General features: G+C 37.7%; 1 protein-coding gene across 2 annotated transcripts in view; it reads left to right on the plus strand.

Moving 5' to 3' along the window:
- Window positions 1–27008, plus strand: part of LRP1 (LDL receptor protein 1) — a 423729-nt gene that overhangs the window by 176039 nt on the left and 220682 nt on the right. For both annotated transcript variants that reach the window (XM_069820634.1, XM_069820633.1), the window contains exons 4-9: window positions 6934–7062; window positions 7143–7256; window positions 9053–9175; window positions 13938–14192; window positions 14267–14429; window positions 16630–16855. In XM_069820634.1, coding sequence (XP_069676735.1) covers window positions 6934–7062; window positions 7143–7256; window positions 9053–9175; window positions 13938–14192; window positions 14267–14429; window positions 16630–16855 — 1010 coding nt within the window. The remainder of the gene's footprint in view (window positions 1–6933; window positions 7063–7142; window positions 7257–9052; window positions 9176–13937; window positions 14193–14266; window positions 14430–16629; window positions 16856–27008) is intronic.

A 27008-nucleotide genomic window follows, 5' to 3' on the forward strand; every position in this document is an offset into this window, starting at 1 on the left:
GGCACTGAATACCAGACACAGTTCAGGTCTGCCTTCAGTGAGTAAGGCATTCAACATGCCGAAACAAAACAAGAAGCAAGTAGTCAGTATAAATAATTTTGTTTATATTTTGATTGATTGTATTATTGTAATTTCCACCATTTACTTAACTTACTTATTTCATTATTTATTTAACGTAGTTGGTATGATGCTGTGCTGTGCTCGAGGTTGCGGTTTCGATCCCTGCCCAGGTCGATGGCATTTAAGTGTGTTTAAATACCACAGGCTCATGTCAGTAGATTTACTGACATGTAAGAGAACTGCGGGACAAAATTCACTTCAGTAAGAGATACAAAATGAATATTTATACATGGGAAGTGAAAGGACTTCTCTTTGGCGCTAGGGGAACTTTAAGTTAACCAAAACCATTCTCCTTTTTCTTAAATTTTATAATGAGGACATTAGCAGAATTTTCCTAATGGTATTGAGAGATTCATTATCCATTTTACACAATCACTTTTATAACACTGCGTAATACTTTTTTTACTATTTCATTTCATTACATTTCATTACTTTCATTAGTTTTCATCTCATGTTTCTCCGAAATCAAATTGTACTTTATTTTTAAATTTATCATTGTTCTGTATTCTCTCCGCAAATCATATTCTGTTTAATTTTTAATTTAACCTCTGCTTTGTATTCTGGATCCTAATGGTCAGCCGTAGATGTCGGCCAGATGTCCCAAATTGTGGAATTAGTAGTAGTAACATTATTCAGTGCCTGTCGTATATTCGACAGTAGACTAGATAGAGACAGCAAGCTATGATTGCATGAAAAGGAGGTGCCTTTAACAGTACGTCCTGAACTCGAGTGCTATTATAAATCTGTATAACTTGTAAATTTTGGTGAGTACCGGGATCTTTTTTCGTGGAAAAAAATGCACTGATTAAACTACACGCTTATCTTGCGTGATAGTGATATGACATTTTGGCGAGAGGAATGTGAGGTTTGACTAGAAGTTTTTCTGACAGTTGCCTTACAGTTAGGCATAGACGGAGTTATGAGGGGACACGGTGCCCCCCCCCCCAAACTTGGCCGAACTCGTTTTTTCTATTAACGTTAGAAAATATTGAATTCAAAAAATTTTTCTTGATTTTGTTTATGATTAAGTTTCTGTGCTTAAATTGACGAATTAATGTCTTCAGACCATGTGTCTGGACTATAATATTCATTTTAAATTTCTGAATGTATAATAATTTCTATACCTCATCTGAGGAATGGAAGCACTGTAATATATTTTTGTAACAGCAAGACGAGATTAAATAAAATAATTAGAATTTACATTTCATATGATATCTTGCTTTTTAAATAAACAGATAAAGTAAATGAAAATTTGTCTACCGCTGTGGAGTAATGGTTAGTACATCCTAGTTGGGACAAGTTTAATTTTCGATGTTGGACCTCGGACTGATTTCGCCATCATTAATTCACATATCATCATCCATAAAATAGCCCAGATTAAGTTCATGGTGCGGCGTGCATTGCTTGTACAAGAGCGCGGCCGTTCGGCTACCCAATCAGTCACAGAATAGGATTGGTAAGCACAATACGCCTCAGGTTGCAGTGGAAGCCTTCGGATCCCTCTTCCATATAAGAGGGAAAAAAAGTTAAATTGTCTGTATATTTTATTACAATTTTACTTTATTACAGTACCTTCATTAAGTGATCATATTTCGATATATTGTACCAAGGTCAAGCTATAACGGGGGGAGGCGATAAATGATGTCTCCCTTAACTCCGTTATATGGAGATTTTGTGGTTTTGCTTTGCCCCCCCCCCCAAGGAAACTGTTTTCTCTCCTCCTATGCAGTTAGGGAAAACCTCGGATGGAACTGTTATCAGGTAATTAGTCCAAGTAGAATTCAGATCCACGTTCGAGTACAGGCTCGGATCACTATTCTGCTTATTAATCCTAGACTAGTCCACCGTTGTGAAGTAATGGTTAACATGTCTGACCGTGGAACGAGTGAGCCAATGTTCAAATCCTGATTGGGACAAGTTTTCTGATTGGGATTTTTTTCCGACGTTTTCCCTCAACCAATTGAAGCAGAATTGCTGGGTAACTTTCGGCGTTGGACCTCGAACTAATTTCGCCATCATTCACGTATCATCGACATCATTGGCATGCGTACCATATACTGGATGTTCAGTTCAAAGTGTGTCATGGCTCGCTGTATGCCGTCACGTGGCTAGCCGACGAGCCTAGAGAATTCAATGTTCCTACACTTCCGCGGAGGTGTATTACTTATCTGCGAGAGAAGTTGCCTAGCAAGTACGGCATTCATTCTGAAGAGTACCTACTTACCGATACGTAGGGGAGAGTCGGGTAGTATCGGACATCGGGTAGTATCGGACAGTGCGTTTCTTTCATCTACCACACGATGATAGTACCTGATTGACATGGTTACGTTTCTGTGATGTCCCATAGAGAAACGTAACCATGTCATTCAGGTACTACCATATGGTGGTAGATGAAAGAAACGCACTGTCCGATACTACCCGATGTCCGATACTACCCGACTCTCCCCTAAGGTAATGCCGGTAGTGGCAGGAATGTGAACTGTTTCGAAACATGTGCTGAGGTGAGTTTTTTCTTACTGTCGGGATATGGAGAGAGGGTTAAAACGATTACTTACGTATTTGTTGACATTAACTTCGACGGTCAACATGGACACGGAGCATTTTATTTGTATTGTGGAATGTTGCCGTACTCAACCGATAACTAATACCCTGCGTACGACTTGCCCGCGCAAAACACAGTTCGAAAGAGGTTATGGTAGCACACAGACCGTACAGACCGCCATGTGTTGCTACGACGTTCAAGTTATACCATACACGCTCTCAAGTTCAGATTGAACGCCTTGATTAATAGGCAACGTCTCTGACACAAAAGCTGAAACTCGCTTCAAATCGCTGACTCATCAACAGTGAAGTCATGACACACTTTGAAATGAACACCCAGTAGTGTGGGTTAAGTTCACTGTGCGGCGTGCTATACTTGTAGGGGCCACCTGAATTTTCAAAATTTCTATAACATATTGTGCATGCTCAGTATGTTAAAACTGGAAGTCGGAACATTCAGGTGGCCCGAATTTTGTTTCTGGGTCTGTACAAGAGCGAGCCGTTCAGCTACAAGTATCATTCACAGAACAGGAATGGTAAGCACAATAAGCCTCAGGCTGTAGTGTAAGCCTTTGGGTCTCTTCATAAAAGAGAAAAACTCCTATAGGCCTATTCCACTAGTGGCCCCTTCTCTAATACAGAGATTTCCTATGAAGACTGGTCCCAAGTAGTGAAGAGCGCCCGTCTCGAGGAAGCTAACCAGTAAAGGGTAGAGTGGGAACCATCTGCGTAGAGCTGTGTGCATGGACTTGGTCGTATGTTGGCATACAACTCTCTGTCCGCCAACAGATTTTGTTAGGTAGAGGTTGGAGTGGGACCAGTCTGCATAGGAACTCTCCATATTTCAAGACGGGGTAAGAGGCAAATTTTAACTTCCAGACTTATTAATTTTATAAATTGTGAATGTTAGTCAAATTGAATCAGTTTTTTTTTTTTTTTTTTTTTTTTTTTTTTTTTAACCGTTTAAGTGCCATAATGAAAGCTGCAACGTAAACTCGTCATTCTATGTAGAAATACCGCAAGTCTGGTGAATAGAACGGACACTGCAAACATTTGCTTTGGGTTTGAAACTCCGTAAGTGCGTAAGTCATGGACGTGCGGGGTTTCTCAACGTAACTATGATTCACCGCTAGAGTGCGTTCTCTCTCTCTCTCTCTCTCTCTCTCTCTCTCTCTCTCTGTGAAGTCAGCTGTTTCATGCAAGAGGCTGGTTTGTCTGGTTCTGTAAAACAAGTTATGGCTAGTTTGTCATTGTTCTAGTATTTGTGTTGCCTGTTGGGTATTATACTGTGCTGAAAATGTCCTCAACAAACGACAGTGACATGCCTATTAAAAAGAAGAAGGGAATTACAATACTGATTTGTATAAGTGTAACAAAATGTGCACAATCTATTACTGACATTATATTGTTTTCTTATTTTATCTTATTAGTGCATTAAAATTCTATCCCTATCGTCACCACCATTGATGTTTGGAATGTTGAAATGTAACAATTACTTGCACTCGAGATATTAAATTCAGATCTGTATCCAGGAAATAATGAACACAGCTACTTTTCCAAAGAAGATTATGGTCGCTAAGGAGGAGAAGAACGTTTTGAACAATTGAACCTCATGAAGTATTTTGAAATACCAACATTAGCTAAAGAATTTTACAGATATATTACTGGAAATTTATATTAAATTGAATATCTAATTAAAAAAGACGGAATGTCCAGGCGTCTGTTTTTTTTTTAGATCCCTAACAATTTTCTTTGTTTCCCACTATGAATATTTGTTTTGATTGGTTAACATTAGCTAAAGAATTTTACAGATATATTACTGGAAATTTATATTAAATTGAATATCTAATTTAAAAAGACGGAATGTCCAGGCGTCTGTTTTTTTTTGATCCATAACAATTTTCTTTGTTTCCCACTATGTTCTATTGTTCTATGAATGTTTGTTTTGATTGGTTAGGAACAAATTTACGTGTGGATACTTCAGAAAAGAAATATATTTCGGGCTATTTTAGCAAATATAGGCTCTATTCCTTTTTTATATAAGTGATTCAGTTATTACCATTATTGTATGGATAGAGTTTGTGTTTTCAAAAAAAAATATAGGCCTCTAATAGGCTATTATTTTATTATTATTTTTTTTTGTACTTTCTAGGTGCTTTGTTCAAACTGTTATGCAAAGACGGAAAATCAATAAAATATACATTAAAATATAGTAATATGAATTAAAAAATAAAATATGAGCAAAAAATGCGCTTTAAAAATACAGAAAAAACTTTTAAGAGTCAAGTATTAAACTTGTCATGTTTTAATGTATTGGCGTTTAGCGACTTCTGAAAAATAAAAACAGTAAATTTCGTACTCTCACTTTTCCATTTATAAATCTAAATTTAAAATATTCATTACATAGTAGCAAATAAACAATATGGCAGTAAAATAATAAAATATTTGGAATTAATAGTTTTTGATCATACAAAAAACACATTTTCCGACAAATTTAGTTTGAGGCGTTTATCTATTTTTGAAAAAAAAAAAAAAAAAAAAACTCTCCTTCATTGTAATATTTATACAAGTCAATTACATACCTCTACGACTTGTTCAAGATTTTGGTTTCAGAAGCAACAAAGTCGTATAAATGTATTCTACATAATTTATTATTCAGTTTTCTTTGTTTTCCCACAAGCATACAATTCTTGACTTACGGGATTAAAAAAATAACCGATTCAATTGTGTCCAAGGGTAATAATTGTCTATGTGTGTATTGGAGTGTGTTCCCTGTTCTTTGGCAGTTTTAAAATTAATCGTAATTAGAGACGTCCAAAAAAAGCTGTTTGTGTATGTGTTAATAAACGAAGTTAAAGAAACTGTTTCAAATTGTAAGTTTCAGTATACTTAAGTTACTTCATAATATATATTTTTTATTTTAGTTGGTTATTTTACGACGCTTTATCAACATCTTAGGTTATTTAGCGTCTGAATGAGTTGAAGGTGATAATGCCGGTGAAATGAGTCCGGGGTCCAACACCGAAAGTTACCCAGCATTTGCTCATATTGGGTTGAGGGAAAACCCCGGAAAAAACCTCAAACAGGTAACTTGTCCCGACCGGGAATCGAACCCGGGCCACCTGGTTTCGCGGCTAGACGCGCTAACAGTTACTCCACAGGTGTGGACTTTATAATATACAGAACTTGTACAAAGTTAAAAGAAAATACGTACAGTATTTATAATTTTAGGTTTCACGATGGAATCAGTCAAAATCTTATTGGGATAATAAATAATTCTTATATAGTAGGCTACTAATTCAGTTAATGATGTACTTCATATACAGTACACTACTCTTACAGAGTAAAGGAAAAAAGTCCTATTTTCATTGTATAATGATATTACTTTATTTTTAAACAGAATAGAATTCTGTCACATTTTCGATGCTCGAATTGCAGTATGTGATGTCGCTTCATGTTTCTGTACCTGTGAAGATATACCTATGGCCTAGTGTCTGATAAGCTGAGATATAACCAGTTCTTACATTCTCTTATAGTCGCATCAGTTTTTTTGCCTTCCCCTGCAAAATTTGAAGTTCCGTCAATGGAACACTGAAAGTTGGGGTAAGACTAGCTTCCTACATAACTTATTTCCAGTGTAACCAAGACCCATAACGAGAATGCTCATTTCACGTGACTGTTTTGGTATGTTTCTGCCTTCTTTTACTTGTGTAATTAGAGAAATGTCTATTGTTGGTTAAAGTAAATAAAGTAGGTTGATAAGAAGAGCTGCAGCATTTATGAAACAGTTCAGTTCTAATCTTGTCTTAACTGTATTTAAACTAACCATCTACGCAGGCTGGCTTGAAGAAGTAAACAGAAAACACGTTTGATTTAATCTGCTCCTCTTCCGTGAATAAGATATCTCTGTCTCGTCGCAGATGTATTCGACAAGCCTGAAATTTAAATCATACATTTTTATGATGGTAGCAGCTGGTCGTATGGCCAGCAAAGAAATAAAATATGAAGGACTTTTTCGAGAGATGGTGTATGAGAGGAATGCATGTCAAAAAAATTAAAGAAATATCACATGTTAGGACGGCAGAAAGTTGGATCAGATCCAATCTTACATGCTAACACTCATATGTCATAGTCAAAACAAGCGAACTTTAATCTTTGCATTGATAGAAATAAAGTTAAAACAGTTACTTAATGTATTGCATTAAATGAATGAAATGAAATTGTGTTAGCATTTCATGAGGCCATGCTGATAAAAGTTTGATCTCGTTGCAGGTCAGAAAAGTGTGAGCTGCCCTCCGAACCAATTTCGCTGTGAAGACTCTGTCCAGTGCCTGCCTGTCACATTGTTGTGCGATGGGGCGCTTGACTGTCCTGACGAATCTGACGAAGGAGAATTTTGCCGTAAGTGTGGTGGTGTCATAGTCGCCTTTGAATTTTTCGAAACAGCATATAGTACATTCTGCAAATTATTCTTGTTGCAGACAATGTGACCCTGTGTGAGTCAATGCAGTGTGCACACGGATGCCGTCCCAGTCTTTCAGGTCCCCTGTGTTTCTGTCCTGAGGGGCAGCAGCCCAACAAATCTCTCTGTGTTGGTAAGACTATTGTGTAAAATTCTCAAGTGTCTTCAATTTTCTGCTTGCTTCTTTGGGAAACATGACCCTTCATCATCATATTTTTCCATACTTGATGACTCTGACAATGGTCAACTATAGATATTTCTATGGTTGTTATTTCAGTGCAACATTCACTGCAAAATCACATGGAATTAGTATCTTGGGAAAATGACATAGTGCTGTATTTTCTCTGTTTTCTGTATTGGTGATGTGGATCATGAATAATTACAAAGAAATGATAGAGGAATGATAGGAGAAACTGGAGTATCCTGAGAAAACCTGCCCCAACACCATCTTTGTTCACAACAAGCCCCACTTAAACTCTTCAAGATTTTAGTCCAGGTTCCTGAATGTATATGAATAGTTGACACATTAACTTCTGGACTAATGGTGCATCTGTAAGAAGCTTAGCTGAAGCTAGCTAATTGGTTATAATGACTAGGCACATTCGCTTTTACGGACACCTACAAATCATGAACAATCTTATTTATTTATTCATTCATTCATTCATTCACGTCATGGCGGATTAGATGTATTCCAGTTCTTAATCCGCCATCACTCTCTATACAGTTATAATAAAAACTAATACATATTGAACCTATAAGTATCCTCTGTTAACAATAATAATAGTAATAGTATTAATAATAATAATAATAATAATCAACTAAGAATAAGTATAATAATAATAATAATAATAATAATAATAATAATAATAATAATCAACTAAGAATAAGTATAGCGCTTGTATTTAAAACTCCTACTTTAGCTTTTTCATTTTTATGCTCAATCTCTTAAGAATTATTCTGTTAACTTCATTGACTACTCTTCGTAATTTCTTATCGTGTGACTACTCAACATTTATAATTCCATCTCCGTTAGAGCTTTGACTTTCTCTTCCCATCTAATTTTAACTCTAAAAAGGAATATGAACAATCTTATGTGTTTACGATGTGGAAAAAAATAAATAAATAAATAAACTTTCCCACACCCTACTCTAGTGTTCTGAACTGGACTATAATAATTTCTTGGATACTGTTCATTGACTTCAGAAAAATTAAACCAGTCAATCTGTGCAACTTCACACTTGTCTCTAGACTGCTTATTTAATTCCTTTTAGATGATCCGCACAGTGAGCTGAAAATAATAGGCAGACATCCCATAAAGGCCATTTATAGGTCACTGTAAATAAAAAGAAGACGTTTGCTAAATTATTAATTCGTAATATTTTTATTCAGACACCCATGTGGACAGAGATAGTTTTAGAGTAGATTTCCCAGTCATCGCTTCCTAATTCAGAGTTACCCACATTGTCATTGCAGAAACAACAGGGAAACACATCCTTGTGTTACAGCCTAGCAAGAGTTGTCTTCTCGTATATCACTATAGCAAGCAAGACTTCGAAATGTTCTGTTAGATGCATAAGGATCAAGCGAAATTTGAAGTTGTTCAAAAGTCAAGACACTTCTGATTTATTCAATTCAAATATGAGCCCTATTTCATTCTTCAGTCAAAATCTCATTGAGACAAAGAATTGACAGTACCTATTGACGTAAATGTAAAGTCTCCTAAATTAAAAATTAGTGTCAAATATATCGAGATCAAATCAGAGTTAATGACTAGTTGTCAAGTGTTTGATAATACAAGTTACTGTCCATATTTTTAAGGGGAGTCAATGCTCAGGTTCATGAGCATGGTCGGTTTTGAAAAGGTGCATACAATTAGAACTCGTTAGAAGTAGACATGGTGTTAGAACTGTAACAATTTTACGTTTTCAGATTCTGATGAATGCCTCATTGATGGATCATGTGATCAACTGTGCACAAACAAGAATGGCTCCTTTGATTGCCGCTGTGTCCCTGGCTATGAGAAGAATGGCACGAGTTGCACTGCGATCAATGGTAAGTGCAGAGCATTATCATCACATGAGGTATTCATTTCAATTATTTGGTCCTTCAGATCATAAAAATGACATTGGACACGTCAATAAGTACATTACAAAATACTTACTCCTATAACATGCTTCCTTAACAATTGCAGACCAAGCAGGAAAAACTCATGTCCACTTTCGGAACTTCCATCTAGTGGCTTAGCATGAACAATTTTATCGTGCAGTTCGGTATAATCTGAAATATTATATAAATTATTTTTTTATTTTATTATATTTTTTTATGTTAAAACTCGACATGTGGCATGAAACATTCTTCCTGCTTTGTCTTCAATTACACATTATTATTTCTAATATAATAACATTAAAACAGACATTAGAGGAAAATATACAAAAGGAGAGGAAATAAATTGAGCTGTTCAGAGCAGAAGTGATGTAAGTCAAAAATGGGTAATGAGGGTTAAAGTAAACATTCTGTAAAATACAGCGCAAAGTAGCAATTAATATTCAATCTATTTAAACTGTTAGTAGTCAGTGGATAGCACGAAGGACATATTAATTGCTACTTTGCACTGTATTTTACAGAATTTTTACTTTAAACCTCATTATGTCAAACGGACCAACAATCCCAGTATCAGTGGATGGATAACCACTTCAATACATGGATGAATACACTTATCTGGGGCAACTAATCTCTTTCAAGGACAGAACAGAAAAGGAAATAAATAGAAGGATCTCCCTGTCCTGGAAGGCATTTTGGGCCCTTAAATTCATTCTGCTTGACAAAACCTTAAGCAGAAAAACTAAAATACAGGCACTGGAGACCTGTGTTTATCCTGTATTACTTTATGGGTGCCAAACATGGTCGCTAACAGGGAAACACAGGACCAAACTACAAACGTGTCAAAGGAAAATGATGCGCAAAATTATGGGCGTATTATTGAAGGAGAAAATCCCAACTGCGACACTGTACCAACTAGCAGATACACAGGACATCACACATGCAGCCATTACATCCAAATGGAAATGGGGTGGACACGTGGCCAGGTTACCAGGCGACAGATGGACATATCGAGCTACCATGTGGGACCCCCGGATAGGAAGGAGACTTCAAGGCAGACCTCGGCACAGATGGGCAGACTTCTTCAAAGAACAGGCGGGTCAACAATGGTCCAGAGAGGCAAGAGACAGAAGAAAGTGGAAACTACTCGAGAGACATTTGTGTATAGACAGGAAGTTGTGAAAGGCAGTGAGAGAATCATTGTTAAAGAAATTAAAGTTCCTAGACTTAAATATCACGTCTAAAGTGAACTAGCTCATCACGTTAGGCAAATAGAGCTTTCCCTTATTTAAGGAGGCCTTTGCCCTTCATGGGACACAGTAGGCTATCTTATCTTTATCTTTTACCCAATTTTGACTTACACCAATTCTGCTCTGAACGGCTCAACTTATTGATTTAATGATTATGGTCATATTACACGTAGCCTAAATATTCATTAACAGAATAAAAAGTATGTTGTAGTTGAAAGTATTTTACTTCTCTATTAAAATGATTTTAAAGGGCCAGTATTACAAACGCCGTTTAAACCTTACATTCAGTTTAAACTCAAGTTTTTCGTTCTGCTTCGTATTATGAACCTTAACTACCAGTTAATCTTGAGTTAACTTGAATTTAACTTGATCGGCAGTCTTCTGCCATTTAAACTGCAGTTCAAGACTCAACAGTGCAAGATGGCAGCTTCCACTATACACATGGACATTGCAGATGTTTTCTAAAAACTTATGAGTGATGGTGAAGAGGTGATGAGTATTACTGAATGACCACAGTAGCCAAGAACTTTACGAAATAGAGTGCACCACTTCGAAATGTAAATGAACATAAGTTTTAGAACAGATTCAGGCTTTCGAAGTAGACAGTCCTTACTTACAAATGGCTTTTAAGTAACCCGCGGGTTCATTGCCGCCCTCACATAAGCCCGCCATCGGTCCCTATCCTATGCAAGATTAATCCAGTCCTTATCATCATATCCCACCTCCCTCAAATCCATTTTAATATTGTCTCGGCCAAGATATTTTAAGTCTTTCTGGAAAAGTATCTAATTCTATGGTGTGTGGATAAGCTTCAGGGCTTCTACTGCATTGTCTTGGTGTTCGTGGCTGACGTTTCGACCGCTGTGTTGTGGCCATCTTCAGAGCAGTTGTTGGATAAGGAAATAGTCTGCGAGCTCGTATATATATAGTAATCTCGATGGGGGGAATACTTGCGGTGATAGGTCGTAGGATCTCCTTCTGGCATCTGATTGGTCCTACGTTGTCCAATCCAGTTGAGGTCTGTATGAATGGGGAGTATTCATATTAAATACTGGCCCTCATAAGGTCCGAAAGACCTTGATACCGTGCCCGATGTCCGGATGAAGGGGGGGGGGGGCGCTGCGTACATGTGGAGAGCTGGCCACACGGTGAAGCAACCTTGCACACGTTCCTGACCAACCTCAACGCACAGCATCCCAGCATATAGTAGTTTACCATGGAATTAGAACACGAAGATCAACTCCCGTTCTTGGATGTACTGGTTAAGAAGAGAAGTGATATCTCTCTTGGCCACTCGGTTTTCAGGAAGTCTACCCACACCAATAGATACTTACATGCCTCGTCACACCACCACCCAGGAGTCAAGAGATCGGTCATCAAAACTCTCACTGAGCACGCTCATAGAATTTGTGACTCTGACAACCTACGAGCAGAACTTCAATTCCTACACAAAACCTTAAAAAACAACGGATATGACAACAACATTATAAGGAAGTCCACATGCAAGAACTCATGACCAGAAGCACACGAACAAGATCCTGAACTTATGAACATGAAACAGAAGGCCTTCCTCCCATACATAGAAGGAACCACAGACAGAATTGGGAAATTACTGAGGAAATTCAATATCAAGATGGTATACAACGCCCCACACAAGATTTCCCACTCATTAGTCAAAGTCAAAGATAAACTTCCATACCTCCAATCAGCCGGAATATACATGACCCCTTGCTCCTGCGGTTTAAAATACATAGGCCAAACTGGACATACGGTGGAAGATAGAAGGAAGGAACACATCTGACTCTGCAAATACGGACCATACGAAAAATCAGCAATAGTCTTACACTCAGCAGATTCAGGCCACGCCATCGAATTCGACAATATCGAGATAATAGATAAAGAAGGCAACTTATACAGAAGACTGGTTAAAGAAGCCTTCCATATCAAACAACATCCCAATAACATCGACAAGGATGAGGGGTTACAACTCAGCAACTCATGGGGAAGTCTATTCCAAGATCATACTTAGGAACGAGAAACCAGGTCTCCACATGTACGCGGCGCCCCCCCTCCTTCATCCGGACATCGGGCACGGTATCAAGGTCTTTCGGACCTTATGAGGGCCAGTATTTAATATGAATACTCCCCTTTCATACAGACCTCAACTGGATTGGACAACGTAGGACCAATCAGATGCCAGAAGGAGAACCTACGACCTGTCACCGCAAGTACTCCCCCCCATCGAGACTACTATATATATTCGAGCTCACAAACTATTTCCTTATCCAACAACTGCTCTGAAGATGACCACAACACAGCGGTCGAAACGTCTGCCACCAACACCAAGACAACGCGGTAGAAGCCCCCACACACCATGTACACCAGCCGCGGAAGCCTACGCGAACACTTACCTAATTCTATGTTATAGATATGAACTAAAGGAATTTTAATGTATCTTATGCATTGTTTTATTACAAAATAAGGTATTTCATGAATTCCAGATGAATATTTGCCATTCCTTGGATGACACTTTCTGTTTCATTTTCGGTACTTGGGTGCATCGACTCTGAAATTTCAGTTTTGTTTTTTTAATTCAGAATTTTAGCAAATAAGATTTTTGCCTTGTCTGAAAGCTAATTTTTTTTAGACTTTTCAAAAATATGTAACTTGTACCCATTATCTCAATACTTTCTTAATAATTTGTGTCTTTATACTTCACTTTCTACACCAGATGCTATCTTTAATCAATGTTTTCTCGTATTTCATGTTCTTCGACATTTTTTATCCCTTTGACAAATAAAAAGTAGATTAAGTGCTCTCATAATATAACATATCTCGTAAATTATTTAAGATGTATTCTTCATGTGTAGAGGATAATATTGTCGAAATAAATTTCATTCTGTCAATTTGTAATGAAGTTAGGTCTTTTCAAAATTTTATTTATTTATTTAAAAAAAAATGGTTGTTATGCTTGCCAGTAGATACAAAGTTCGAAAGTCTAGGAGAATACAAAATTCCTAGCATGGCTTCTGATGCAAGGGAGAAAAGCTGAGCGACCTGTGACGACATGTAGAACTCTATTGGATATATTATCTGTTATATTGAGTCTGCTATCCTGGTGGTTAGAGAAAGTTAAGTTGTGGATACATCAGCTATTCTGGGTGGGGTACTGGAACTGTCATTTTTGTAGTCCATCACTCAAAAGTTGTGTAGTAACTGCCGAAAATACTTAGAAGCTAAGTGATTTTTCGTTATTGTGTAGTTTGGTGCAGAACTGATGAGTGAGATGACACCATCCCAAATTTTTTGCAGGGCTGTGGATACTAGTCACAGTGGTACATATGAGCGACTACGTGGTATGTGGGTTTGACCCACTTACCCACTATAATCCATCCCACTTCTCTTCCTTCCTTAGTTTGAGTACATAAAATATTCACCAGCCATTTGTGTGTCCCATGTTGCAGTTCCATCCGATGAGCCTGCCAGCATTGTATTCAGTAGTACAGCAGATATTCGTCGTATTCACCTGAATGGTTCATCATACCCAGGCAATAGTTCTCTGACTCCCTTGCAGACCTTGGCTCTGGAGTTCAACCACAGGAATCGCAGCCTTTGTTTCATCCTCCACAACTCCAGCAATGCCAGACTTAGTTGTGCCAACATTGACAACCTCAGTGACTCATGGGATCTCCCAACCCCAACAATGTTTCCACTGGACTGTAAGTATGTGAAGCATTGTCACTTTGATAAAGAATGCGAGTATGAAGCACTGAGTAGTTCCTTTCTCCCTTAGCAATGACACACATCGCGTTGGACTGGATCTCTGGGAACTGGTATTTTCTTGATGACACCCGAGAAATGATCTTCTTGTGCAACTCAACAATGCAAGCATGTGTCATCCTGGTAGGCGTGAACCTCAGCAAGCCCCGGGGGATAGCACTAGATCCAACAAAAGGGTCAGTATTCACACTGTTGTGACTTATTGTAGCTGTAAATTGTTTAAGCTGGGTAAAAGTAAAAGTCAGTCGAAATGTAACATTCAAAAATATACTTCGTTTTCCTCTTTTAATATTTCTGTTACAATTTTTTATTCCATTTGAATGAAGTAAATTGTTATTTCATTAAGAATATAGACAATACTGAGTACATTATTGGTCCAGGAAAACAACTCGTGTTTTACGAAAACACTCACCCCTATCATTTAGTAGCAACACTGTATTGTATTTTTTTGCTCAAAAATGCAATATGGCGTTGCTACAGAGTTGTGGTGATATGCTGAACTTTTCATGTTAACTTGATACAGAGAGTATAAGTGCTTGTGCAGATTCATCTTCGGATGTTTCAGACAATATATTGGTGTGGTCATTTATTCAAAGCTGGTTAGTTGGTGCTGTGAATATCCTGTACTCTCCTTCTCTGTGACGCAAGTCAACATTTGCGAGCTTTTATATTACAACATGCAGTAACATGTTGCATTTCAATTTTTTTTATTTGTAGCTGCCTATTATTACCTTATTTAATTGTTTTGATATACAAAGTTTGGAAATTGCAGTTATTAGCAGAGAGAACTGGTTACTAAAAAATTAGAGTGACACCACTGGGTAAGTAGATCAACTTCGGTATGTTCACATTACTGTTTTAGCACCAGTTCACTCAAGTGTATTTAATATTAATATACATGCATAGAAAAAATTATCTTAAGAGTAGGGAAGTCGTTGAGTTCAGTTGTTATTTAAAGTTGTCATCGGAGTGTGGAAAACTTTTGAAGATGGACTAAGAAAACCACAAATGTTCCTGTTGTCTGAACCTTCTGAAAAAGTCATATGAACATGTACAGCTGCCATGGGCACAAGAGGGGAAGCATAAAGGGTGAATGAAGATTTTCCACCCTCATGAGCCCTGGTGTGTCTTACCAGGACTCTCTCATAGATTCGGGCTCGCAGTGGCGGAATAGGTTAACCGTGCAGCCGTGCACAGAAGAGCTAATCTAACAGTGGAAAATCATTTAAGTTTTTTCAGGACATACAATATCTGATGTCTTAATTAAGGATTTTTTAACAAATTCAATACCAGAAAAGCATTTGGAAGAATGTGTTATCTCATATGAAATGACATAGCTTGCTTCTAATGCAGGATTGAAGTTAGATTTTTCTTCCAATTTCATATTAAAATCTTTCACCAGATCCATGTATTTTGTTTTCCTGTCGTCATCTGAAGTATAACATAAGCCTATGATCTATATTAGAATTAGGTTAACTTAACATAACATAACAAACAGGGATTGCAAAAGAAATAAGTCTATGAAATATACATATCTTTCAAAACCAGTAATTCTGCATGTATTTTGTAGTGCCTTGATGCGTTGTAAGCTTTTATATTTTGTAACTGTTTTTACAGTACACACAATGCATTTTATCATCTTTAAATATTACGAAATAAGCATTTTTTGCATTCCTTTCGAAACATTCGAAGCCTTCTTTTACTAGAAACTTCCATTTCGAATCCATAGAGTCGTACAGTACACCACTGAGTGTATTACAGATGTTCAGGAGTAGTAAACAAACTGCGTTCAGCGCTTCGTAACTGAGGAGTGGGAAGCACCTATCATGCTCCTCTTGGCCCTGAGTGCCACAAATGCCCTTGGCTGATGTACGGTAATGAAAATTATTTGACTTATACAATCTCATGTGTGTTCGTTCTTGTCCTTGCCATTTACATTTACATTTAAGATGAGTTATCTGGTGAACTTACAGCTGAAAGTTGCAAGTTTGCTTTTCATTTGCCCACGTCTGTAATTCGATTTTTTTCCCTACAGTTATACCCATAAAAGTAACTACTTATGTAGTTGCCTATCTATAAACTGGTTCTGTGTAACACACAGTCTGACAGGATTGTTCTAAATCATATTTAACAACAAACTGCGTCCAGTATTTAAGCAGAAAACCCTGATACAAAGAATGACAGGTAGCCAGTATAACAAAAATTACCAGCAGTTTTGTAAGTTTCAGGAATCCTGAAAGTCTCTATCTCACTATTTTGCAGCATCATGATACTTTTTTTTCTGTACTTAATATTGTTGGAATATAAAATTTATATTTATTGTTAGTCAAGAGGAAGAAAACAGTAGCTGTTCACTGTGGTGGTTTTCTGTGTTAGGTTCATGTTCTTTACCAAATGGGGAGCATCAAGCCCAATGCTGGAACGCACACTACTGGATGGTTCAAATCGAACAACTCTGGTGCAGCAGAAGATTGTGTACCCATATGGTGTGACAGTCGACTATCCCACACAGCAAGTGTACTGGGTGGACACATACCTAGACTTCGTGGAGAGGATTGACTATGATGGTTCCAACAGACGTACAATCAAGAAGGGGTTTCCGGTGAGTTCATTTGATAAGTGGCATTCACAGTGTAGGAGTTGATGGCTATATCATATGTATAGATTGATTGTAAACACTTCATGACCGTATTGTTTGCAACATAAGTTCTTTCTTTTCATTCTATTGCCTGTTAGAGGACCACATCTTATACCCATATTTTCCTTCACATCAATACATTGTTGGTTAGCCTGTACTCCACTCTGTGACAGTTAAGTCACTTTACTGTTGCATGAGGAGGTCTGATATGTTCTACATCCATTTCTTCTACTTCATTCCTTAACATACAATTTTGAGATATTAAATTGTTCAGTCTATAGCCTATAAATGTTTTGCACATTCATCACTGCCAATACATTTTGCGTTAGCTGTTCTGAGATAATCATAAATTAAAATTTGGATTATGGAGAAGTTTGTCGTATTTTGGATTTCTAGTACTTTTATTTCTGGATTTTGCTTCTCTTTTTGGTCTTGTGTGTACGTTCTCATTTCTGTTCACACCACATTGGCGATATCCATTGCAAAACCATTTTTTACTTACTTTTGTATTAGCTTAATCATGTTACATATTTGTTTTTTTGTTTGATGTGAAAACAAAGCACATATTGTACCCGAGTGACTGTCTTTTGAGTCACAGATTACAGCTACAGTCTGTAGAGAAGCTGCTGTAGTGATATATATATACGAGGTCTGTCTAAAAAGTATCCGACCTTTAGCCAGAAAAAATATTTCAAATACCTGACGGGGTTGGGACCCTAATCCCCTTCAAAGTAGGCCCCTTGTGCTTGCACACACTTAGCCCACCGATCCTTCCACTGCCGGAAACACCTCTGGAAGTCTTCTTTTGGAATGGTGTTCAGCTCCGTCGTCGCATTCCGCATTATCTCTTCTCTACTCTCAAAATGGGATCCTTTCAGTGGTGTCTTCAATTTTGGAAACAACCAGAAGTCGCAAGGAGCCAGGTCTGGAGAGTAGGGAGGTTGGTGAACGGTTGTAATTCCATGTTTGGCCAAGAAAGTGTGTATCAATTGGGATGAATGTCGTGATGCAAGTGCCAGTTGTTCGCCGTCCACATGTCTGGTCTTTTGCGCCGAACTGCATCACGGAGTCGCCGGAGAACATCGTGATAGTACTCCTTTGTCACCATTTGTCCTTCCGGTGCGTATTCGTGATGCACAATTCCACGGACATCAAAGAAAACAGTCAGCATCACCTTGATTTTGCTTCGCACCTGCCGCGCTTTCTTCGGCCTTGGAGACTCGGGATGCTTCCATTGCGACGACTGTCTTTTTGTTCCTGGGTCGTACCCGTACACCCATGACTCATCTCCAGTTATCACGGTGTTCAGAAACCCAGGATCAGTGTTGGCGGTGTCCAGAAGGTCCTGTGCAACGTCACGACGGAGGTCCTTTTGTTCCGGGGACAACAACTTGGGCAAGAATTTCGCAGCCACTCGGTTCATGTTCAAATCATCACGCAAAATTGCATGTGCAGAATCTTTACTCACTCCAACCTCTTCAGCAATCTCCCGCACGGTCAAACGACGATCTGCCATCACCAAATTTCGCACCCTCTCAACAACAGCTGCACTCCGAGCAGTTTGGGGCCTGCCACAACGCTGCTCACTCTCCGCTGATGTGCGGCCATCTTTGAATCGGTTGAACCACTCCTTAATTTGTGTTACACCCATCGCATCTTCCCCAAACACCTGCTGAATCTTACGAATTGTTTGACTTTGAGAATCACCAAGCTTTTGACAAAATTTGATGCAGTATCTTTGCTCAATTCGTTCAGTCATCTTGCGAGAAAACTAAATCCGACAAACACCTAGAACAGCACCTTACTTGGCGACCACCAGCCAGTGACTGGCACAAGCGAATGCGGTGAAAAAATTCAAGCATGCGCATTACAGTTCCTCCTTCCACCATGCACAGTGGCGCCGCCTTAGAATCACAACTTTACGCGGGAAAAATTAAGGTCGGATACTTTTTAGATAGGCCTCGTATACATACCTTGAATTTAAACTGTTATTTTTGTAAGGAAAAAATGAGTCACATGTTGTACTTTCCTGCTTCAGGACTACTTATCCCTTTCATTATGCAGGATAATTTACGAGGAAGCCACTGGTGTGGCTCAGTCGGTTAAGGCGTTTGCCTGCCGGTCTGAAGTTTCATTCGGGCACGGGTTCGATCCCCGCTTGGGCTGGTTACCTGGTTGGGTTTTTTCCGAGGTTTTCCCCAACCGTAATGTGAATGCAAGGTAATCTATAGCGAATCCTCGGCCTCATCTCCCCAAATATCATCTCGTTATCACCAGTCTCATCGACGCTAAATAACCTAGTAGTTGATACAGTGTCGTTAAATAACCAACTAAAATAAAAAAAATTCACGAGGATTTACCGTCACTTACGGAGCTTATTTCCGAAGACATTCTGAGCAAGAAATGTCATATAAACATGTGTCCTAATCTCAATATTTTCAGAGTTACACTAGTTTGAAGTTGTTAGTAAACTACCTTTTTTCTTTAGTTTAAGAGTTAAAAAAATATTACAAATAGAGAATGAACTATTCAGAAGTATAATTGCTTTAATTGATTAATATTCTGAAGCTAAAAATGTGTTGTTAATTGCTTTGTACAGATTTTGTTTTTGAATTTTTAACTAAAAATTACATCATTCTTACATACTTATCACAAAAATTGTTACAAATCATACGATTTTAGGAATTTGATTCTTTACAGTTTAATTATGCATCCTAATGTACAGTCTTGAAGAATTTACAAAAGTGGCGTGATTTTAACAATTGTGATAAATGTGTAAGAAAATGTAATTTTGTAGTTAAAAATCGGAAAAAAAATTCTGTACAAAGCAACTATGCAATTCACAACACATTTTTGTCTTCAGAATACTAGCTAATTAAAGAAATGATACTTCTGAATAGTTAATTATTTTTCTGTAGTATTTTTTTACCCTTAAAACTCAAGAATAATGTTGTTTTACAAGCAACTTCAAATTAGTGTAGCTCTGAAAATATTGAGATTAGGACAAATGTTTATATGACATTTTTTGCTCAAAATATCTTCGGAAATAAGCTCCATAAGTAGCGGTAAATCCTCGTGAATTACCCTGTGTATATACATATTGTATGGTAAGCCATGCTACAGGGACATTCATTCCCCTCTCTTTGTCATCCTTTTCATTACATACATACATACATACATACATACATACACATACACATATTGTATGGCAAGTCGTGCTACAGGAACATTCATCTCAACTGGGGTGGACTCACAGTTCAGAAACTTTTACTTTCCATCTTTCGGGAAAGTTTGATATTTCTCTCTAAAGGTGCGGTTACACATCGCTACTTTTGCAGCGATGCAGTACAAAAAACTGCGCAACTCTCGTACTGTGACGTGTGAACAACGGTGCAACCCGAAAAGTAGCGGCTGCTGAACCTTCTGCTCGCTACTTTTTCATGCTGCACACAGCTTAAAAGTAGCGACGTGTGAACAGGGTTCTCAGGGTTGCAGCCACGGCATTTTTGATATCGGTTTTGTTGAAACTTTTGCTGTGGTTGCGGCCAGTGTTGCCACCCAAATGTGCCAATGATACTTTTATTGTTTGGATGTATTTTAATGTTAGATGTGATGAAAATAAATTATTTGTAACAGTTATTAAATGCACAACACAGTCTGAGCATATTTGCTGACGATATAATTCACTTTTTTAATTTTCTGTAGCATAGTTTCAAACAGGAGGGTTGCCAACATTGATTACGTGAATATGCTGTTGGTTATCATTTAAGTATATAGGCGTTTTTAAAAGCTTTATAGTAAAAATAATGCCAATTTCTGAACACTAGTTAGGACAGAAAAGCAAATAATAGATAAGTAAGCTTTCGCATGAGTTTATTAATAATTCGAACAGTAGTGTGCAGCATGTTACTTTTCGCTTACGTGTGAACATGACACGCAACTTTTGCAGCTGCAGTACAAAAGTTGCGCAGTAAAAGTAGCGACGTGTGACCATACCTTAAGCATGGTCATTCTTCTCGAATATTCTTCCCACCATCAACAGCCTTTTCTCTCTTTATATTCTGTCACATGTATTAATACCATCCCCAAGGCACAGAGACCCAATATGAAACTACAGCACAAATCCAGGTGAATCAGATTTCTCGATGCTTCTGCAGAGGAGTCACTCTTCCTGCTTTCAGACAAGTCTTTGGTTGTTTATTCAGGCACTCCCCACATCTCCAAATACATATCTTGTTCATTTTTAACATCTACATTCAAAGCATTTCCTAACTTCTTGATTCAAAATGCGGCCATTTCAAGTCTATATAGACACTCCTTTCATATCTTCCAATTTTTCTCTTTTGTGAGTTCACATGTTTACTTTCACACCCGGGAATCGTGTTTCAAACCACCTTCGTACTTGACTAGTAGACTGGGTTAACACATTGTTGTTTTATTAATATCTGAAGACAGGTCTGATACCTCTGACACCTCACAAGTGATACCAACAAGGCGTCACGTATGAGGCAACTAGGCCAGGAGATGATGGGGTAGGGTGGCCAATTCCTTTCCCCCCTCCATTGCATATATCGCCTACTAGCTACATTTTACACTAATCATACTTCAGATGTATGCAAACAATTCTGTGGTGTTCGGGTAAAGGGGTATAAGTCATTTTTTTGTCCAGATGAAATTTTGTTCCCCAGATGAACACACAAGTTAAATTATACAACTGGGTGTGCAAAAATCAAAGAATACAAGCATTTGATATGTTTTATTTGTGTAGAAAATTATTTGTAATAAGGATTCCAAGTTTAATTTTCATTTATCTCCGAACTCATTTTTATGACATATCTCCCTTTACCCAAACACCACAGAATTGTTCTTCTTCTGACACATATTAAGTGAGATGTACTGCTTGATAATAGATGTACGAGGCGCATCCAGAAAGTAAGTTTCCCGATTGTTTCCTCTTGAAAGTAAACGTAATTAGCCGTGTCAATTGGGTATGCGTAACAGATCTATGACGTTTCAATCATATGCCAGCCGGACAGGTCCCGCCTGGTGCCAGTAGCGTGGCAGCAGTGGTCTGAAATGGAAGCTCTTATTTCTTCTCCCGCCACCTGCGAGGTTCGGTCGGTGATAAAGTTCTTTAATGCACAAAGCATTGCGCCAATTGAAATTCATCGGCAGCTCTGTCAGGTCTATGGGCCGAACATCATGAGTAAGCAGATGGTGCGTCGCTGGTGTAGGCAGTTTTCCGAAGGTCGTCAAAGTGTCCATGATGAAGAGCACAGTGGGCGACCGTTTCTCATCAATGATGATCGTGTTGAGCTGGTGCGGCAGTGCATCATGGAGAACCGTTGCTTCACGATTACGACGCAGATATCGCGATCCTTGTTGCATGAGATTGTCACTAAGCATCTGCTGTTTAAAAAAGTGTGTGCCAGGTGGGTGCCGAAAAACCTGACACCCGAACACAAAATGCAACGTTTAGGAACAGCACTGACATTTCTGCAATGGTATCATGATGACGGCGATGAGTTCCTCGACAGGATCGTCACAGGCGATGTGACTTGGATTTCGCACTTCACCCCGGAAACCAAGCAGCAGTCAATGCATTGGCGGCATAGTGGATCTCTGGTCAGGACGAAATTCAAACAGACGCTGTCGATACGGAAAGTAATATGCACGGTGTTCTGGGACAGGAAGGGCATTCTGCTCATTGACTTCCTTCCAAGAGGTGAAACAGTGAACGCTGACCGTTACTGTGAAACACTGCAAAAATTGCGACACGTGCCATTCAAAACAAGAGGCGTGGAATGCTTACTGCAGGTGTTGTGCTCCTCCATGACAATGCTCGTCCACATATGGCTCGGCGCACAGTAGCTGTTTTGACGGAATTCGGCTGGGAGTTGTTTGATCATTACCCTACAGTCCTGATCTTGCTCCCAGCGATTTTCACGTTTTCTTGCACCTCAAGAAATTCCTGTCCTCCGGTGAGCATTTTGGCAACGACGAAGAGCTGAAGACGTCTGTCACACACTGGTTCCATTCACAGGCAGCAGAGTTCTACGACAGAGGGATACAAAAGTTGATCCCACGATACGACAAGTGTCTCACTTCTGATGGTGGCTATGTTGAAAAATAACTGAAACATTGCTGTATCTGTTGCCAATAAATGTTTTCCTGAAAGTGTGTGTTCTTTTTTTTTTTTTTTTTTTTTTTTTAAATAGGGAAACTTACTTTTTGGATGCGCCTCGTATATATCAGACAGAACCTCAATCAGAGAATTTTGAACTTGGATTGTGTAAATCTTCTCTAAACATTTTTGAGGGGAGCATTAGATTTACATATACAAGATCAAATTAAGAGGGGCACCATGGCGAGTAATAGTGCTGGGGGGACTGTGACAGATGGAGGATGCTATCTCATACTCGACCCCACAACCAGGGACATGAGTCTAGATGAAGAAGATATAAGATACCTTAAACTCATTACCCATTTTTGACTTTAGAAGTGAATAGGAGGTCTCTTCATCTTTGCCTTTCAGGATCACGTAAAATTCCACAAGACAGGTGTCTCATTCTTCTTTCTTGTATAGTTCTTCTGTTTCCCTCCATCTCGACCCACATGCAAGGCATCCACGCCTTCTGCATTAGCTCCAATCTTATCTATTTTCCCTCGCACATCAGTGAGTGTAAACATATATTCGTAATTTACTGAAGATTATTATTTTATTGGTCCTACAGAATGTATCTGTTATGGTAACAATTAATATTAGAGGAGAAAAATTCACTCTGGCGCTGGGGACCGAACCCTAGTCCTTGGTTCTATGTAGCAAGCGCTCTCACCATTGAGCTATGCCAAAGTCCAATCCACAGCACCAGATCGAACTCCCCTCTAGTGTTTTTCCCTTTGTGGCCTGACTCCAAGTTGGCCATGTATGTTGACATTTTATTAAGTCAACTGCCATTATACAAGGAGCACATTCAGTTTAGTGACTTGGTGGCCGGGATTCCATAGTAATATGCACAGTAATCTGTACAGAAATGTGCCCTGTTGCTAGAAGAATTTATTAAAGATTATTATTTTATTGTTCCTACAGAATATATATGTTATGGTAACAATTAATATTAGAAGAGAAAAATTCACTTCGGCGCCGGAGTGAATTTTTCTCTTCTAATATGAATATATTCGTAAAATAAATTACACACTCAATAATATAAAAAATCTTTACATTTTCAGTAATCTAGGACCAGGATTCACATGGAAATGCATATTTTTACTGGCCAGTTGAAATTCGTGCAGAAACATTTTTATACATGTTTTGAACATCTGTGATGAATATGCAGGGTTAATTATTAATATTTTTGTATGTATCAGGTGTTTCTGCATGTAATAGACTATTATACATGTATTGTAGCATATTTTCAGCATTTTGCTGCGTAAGCCCCAAAATTTGCATATTATAAAAAGAATACATTCTACATTGTTTTGTTGTCAGCACGCAATATTTTTTGCTTAACTGTATTCTATGGCTGGAAATTTTTTACATATGAAGGGTAGCTGCGGAAATCCAAAACAGCCACTCCCTGCTTTTGTTCCACTTGCCCTTGGGTCAAAAATGGAGGACATTGAACTACTGTCCATAGTTAAATTATCCCCTTTTTTAATAGGCATGTTGTATGGTTTCCCATAAGGTAAATATAGGGGTTAAATAAATAATGTATTTACCATCTTGCTTATCAAGATGCTAAGTGATTATTTATTCACATAATTAGCATAACATGTAGTACAATTTAAGTTGATAAACGTTTTCGGCAATAATTTGCCATCTTCATATCATTAAGAAGTGATGTTGACAAAGTATGAACACTTTACAAAGTTTATATACAAATAGTTTCACCATTAAAAACAATGGTCACATAGATAATTAAATTTATAACTAATAGTGTTAATTGCTAAGAACTTTAAAATATGACTAAAAATTAAAATTAATGTGTGGAAACACTGTAAGTATTGTGTTTTAACTATTATCGAAATATTGTTTTTTGTTTCTTGTGACTGTTAGTAAAGACAAATTCTTCCTGAGGGAAGGACGTTTATAAATAATAGTGTTAATTCCTAAGAAATTTAAAATGTGACTGAAAATTTAAAATTAAAATTAATATGTGGAAACATCATAAATATTGTTTTACTATTATCGTGATATCGTTTTTTGTTTCTTGTGACTGTTGGTAAAGACAAATTCTTAATGAAGGAAGAATGTTGCATGTTGTGTGGTTCAACCAGGCCTTGTAACTGCGAGTATTCAAACCAGAATCAAATAAGGGATTGCTATGTATTTAACTTTAGTTAGTGATGATTTATATGTATGAAGTGTTATTTAATTTTGATATATTCGAAACGTTTTAAAAGTTGCGTTAATTCAAACGAAAGAATTGAAGATAGGGGGGAAGAAAGGAAGAAACTATTGTATGTAATTAATAATTGATATTTTATCAAGGCACATTTCTTTTTTGCGAAACTTACGTATTATGTTGGAGAGCTGCGTAGTTGTATCGTTGAGTGTGGCGGCCAAACTGAAAGACACAGGCGTGCTTACGATCTGCGTATGAAAATGTTACGTCTGATGGGAGGGGTTTAAATATTTAAATTCATTAACAATCATAAGTGTCCATAATATGTACCTTTCAAACAATATGAAGATGATAAATTATTGCTGAAAACGTTTATCAACTTAAATTGTACTACATGTTATGCTAATTATGTGAATGAAAAATCATTTAACATCTTGATAAGCTATCTAAGATGGCAAATATATTAATTATTTATTTAATCCCAAATTATCCCTATCTACCTGACTCTTAACACCTCCTTTCTGTCCACCTTTTCTTAGTTTCACTTATTCTCAGTTGGTATGCCAGCAGTGTGTCAAATGCGTGATATTATTGTGTTTTTTGTGAAGTTTGTGTGAGTGCATTCGTGATGTCACTTGCAAAATTATAACATTTTTTCCATACACAAGGCCATACTGGTGAGGCTGTCAGGATAAAACTAGACATTAATTCATTCATAGTGTTCTGCCCAAGGGCAGATCTCTCACTACAAACCCAGCATTCTCCAGTCTTTCCTATTTTCTGCCTTCCTCTTTGTCTTCTCATATGGTCCATATATTTTAATGTTGTTTACCATCTGATATCTTCTTCTGTCCTGAACTCTTCTCCCGTTTACCATTCCTTCCAGTGCATCTTTCAAAAGGCATTTTCTTTCAATCAATGACCCAGCCAATTCCTTTTCCTCTTTCTGGTCAGTTCCAGCATAATTCTTTCTTCAGCTTCCCTTTCCAACACAGCTTCGTTTCTTATTCTGTCTGTCTACTTCACACGCTCCAGCCTTCTCTATATCCACATTTCAAATGCTTCTTTTCACTTCGTCTTAATGCCCATGCCCATGTTTCTTTCCCATACAATGCTACACTCCACACAAAGCACCGCTAGTATCTTCCTTAGTTCTTTCTCCAGAGGTTGGCAGAAGATGCTCCTCTTTCTATTAAGAGCTTCCTTTGGCATTGCTATTCTCCTTTTGATTTCTTGGCAGCAGCTAATGTTCCTGCTTACATATGCTATCAAAATATCCTGGTTACAGCATTATGCTCAAAGTAAAGGTCTTGTGCCGAGAAAATTTGGCTTGCTTACATTTTGTATACTAAAATTTTGTCCAGTAACCTCGTGTGATGTTGAATGAACATTTTCAACATTCAAAAATATCTTTATAGATAACAGAGTATGACAACTGAGAACCTTGAAAATATATTAGTTGCGCTTTGCAATCAGAAAAAGTAAAGTAAACAAAGAAGTAAAGTATACATATTGAACCTTAATGTAAAATAAAAAACAATACGCCTACCTGACATATCATTCATATTTTGTTTCTTAGGGAGATAGTAAGCCACACAAAAATGGGATTTTTGCATGTTTTTGCATATTTCAGACTTTGTGTGCATGTAAATCCTGACCTTAACAATAACAGTTGTTTTACTGCATTTTTCTACTTTGAACATACAGTGATATTTTACATTACATTATATCATTGAAAACTCCTTACAAACATTCCTCTATATTTTAAAGCA

The sequence above is a fragment of the Periplaneta americana genome, chromosome 3 (genome assembly GCF_040183065.1).
Source record: "Periplaneta americana isolate PAMFEO1 chromosome 3, P.americana_PAMFEO1_priV1, whole genome shotgun sequence".
Classification (NCBI taxonomy): Eukaryota; Metazoa; Arthropoda; class Insecta; order Blattodea; family Blattidae; genus Periplaneta; species Periplaneta americana.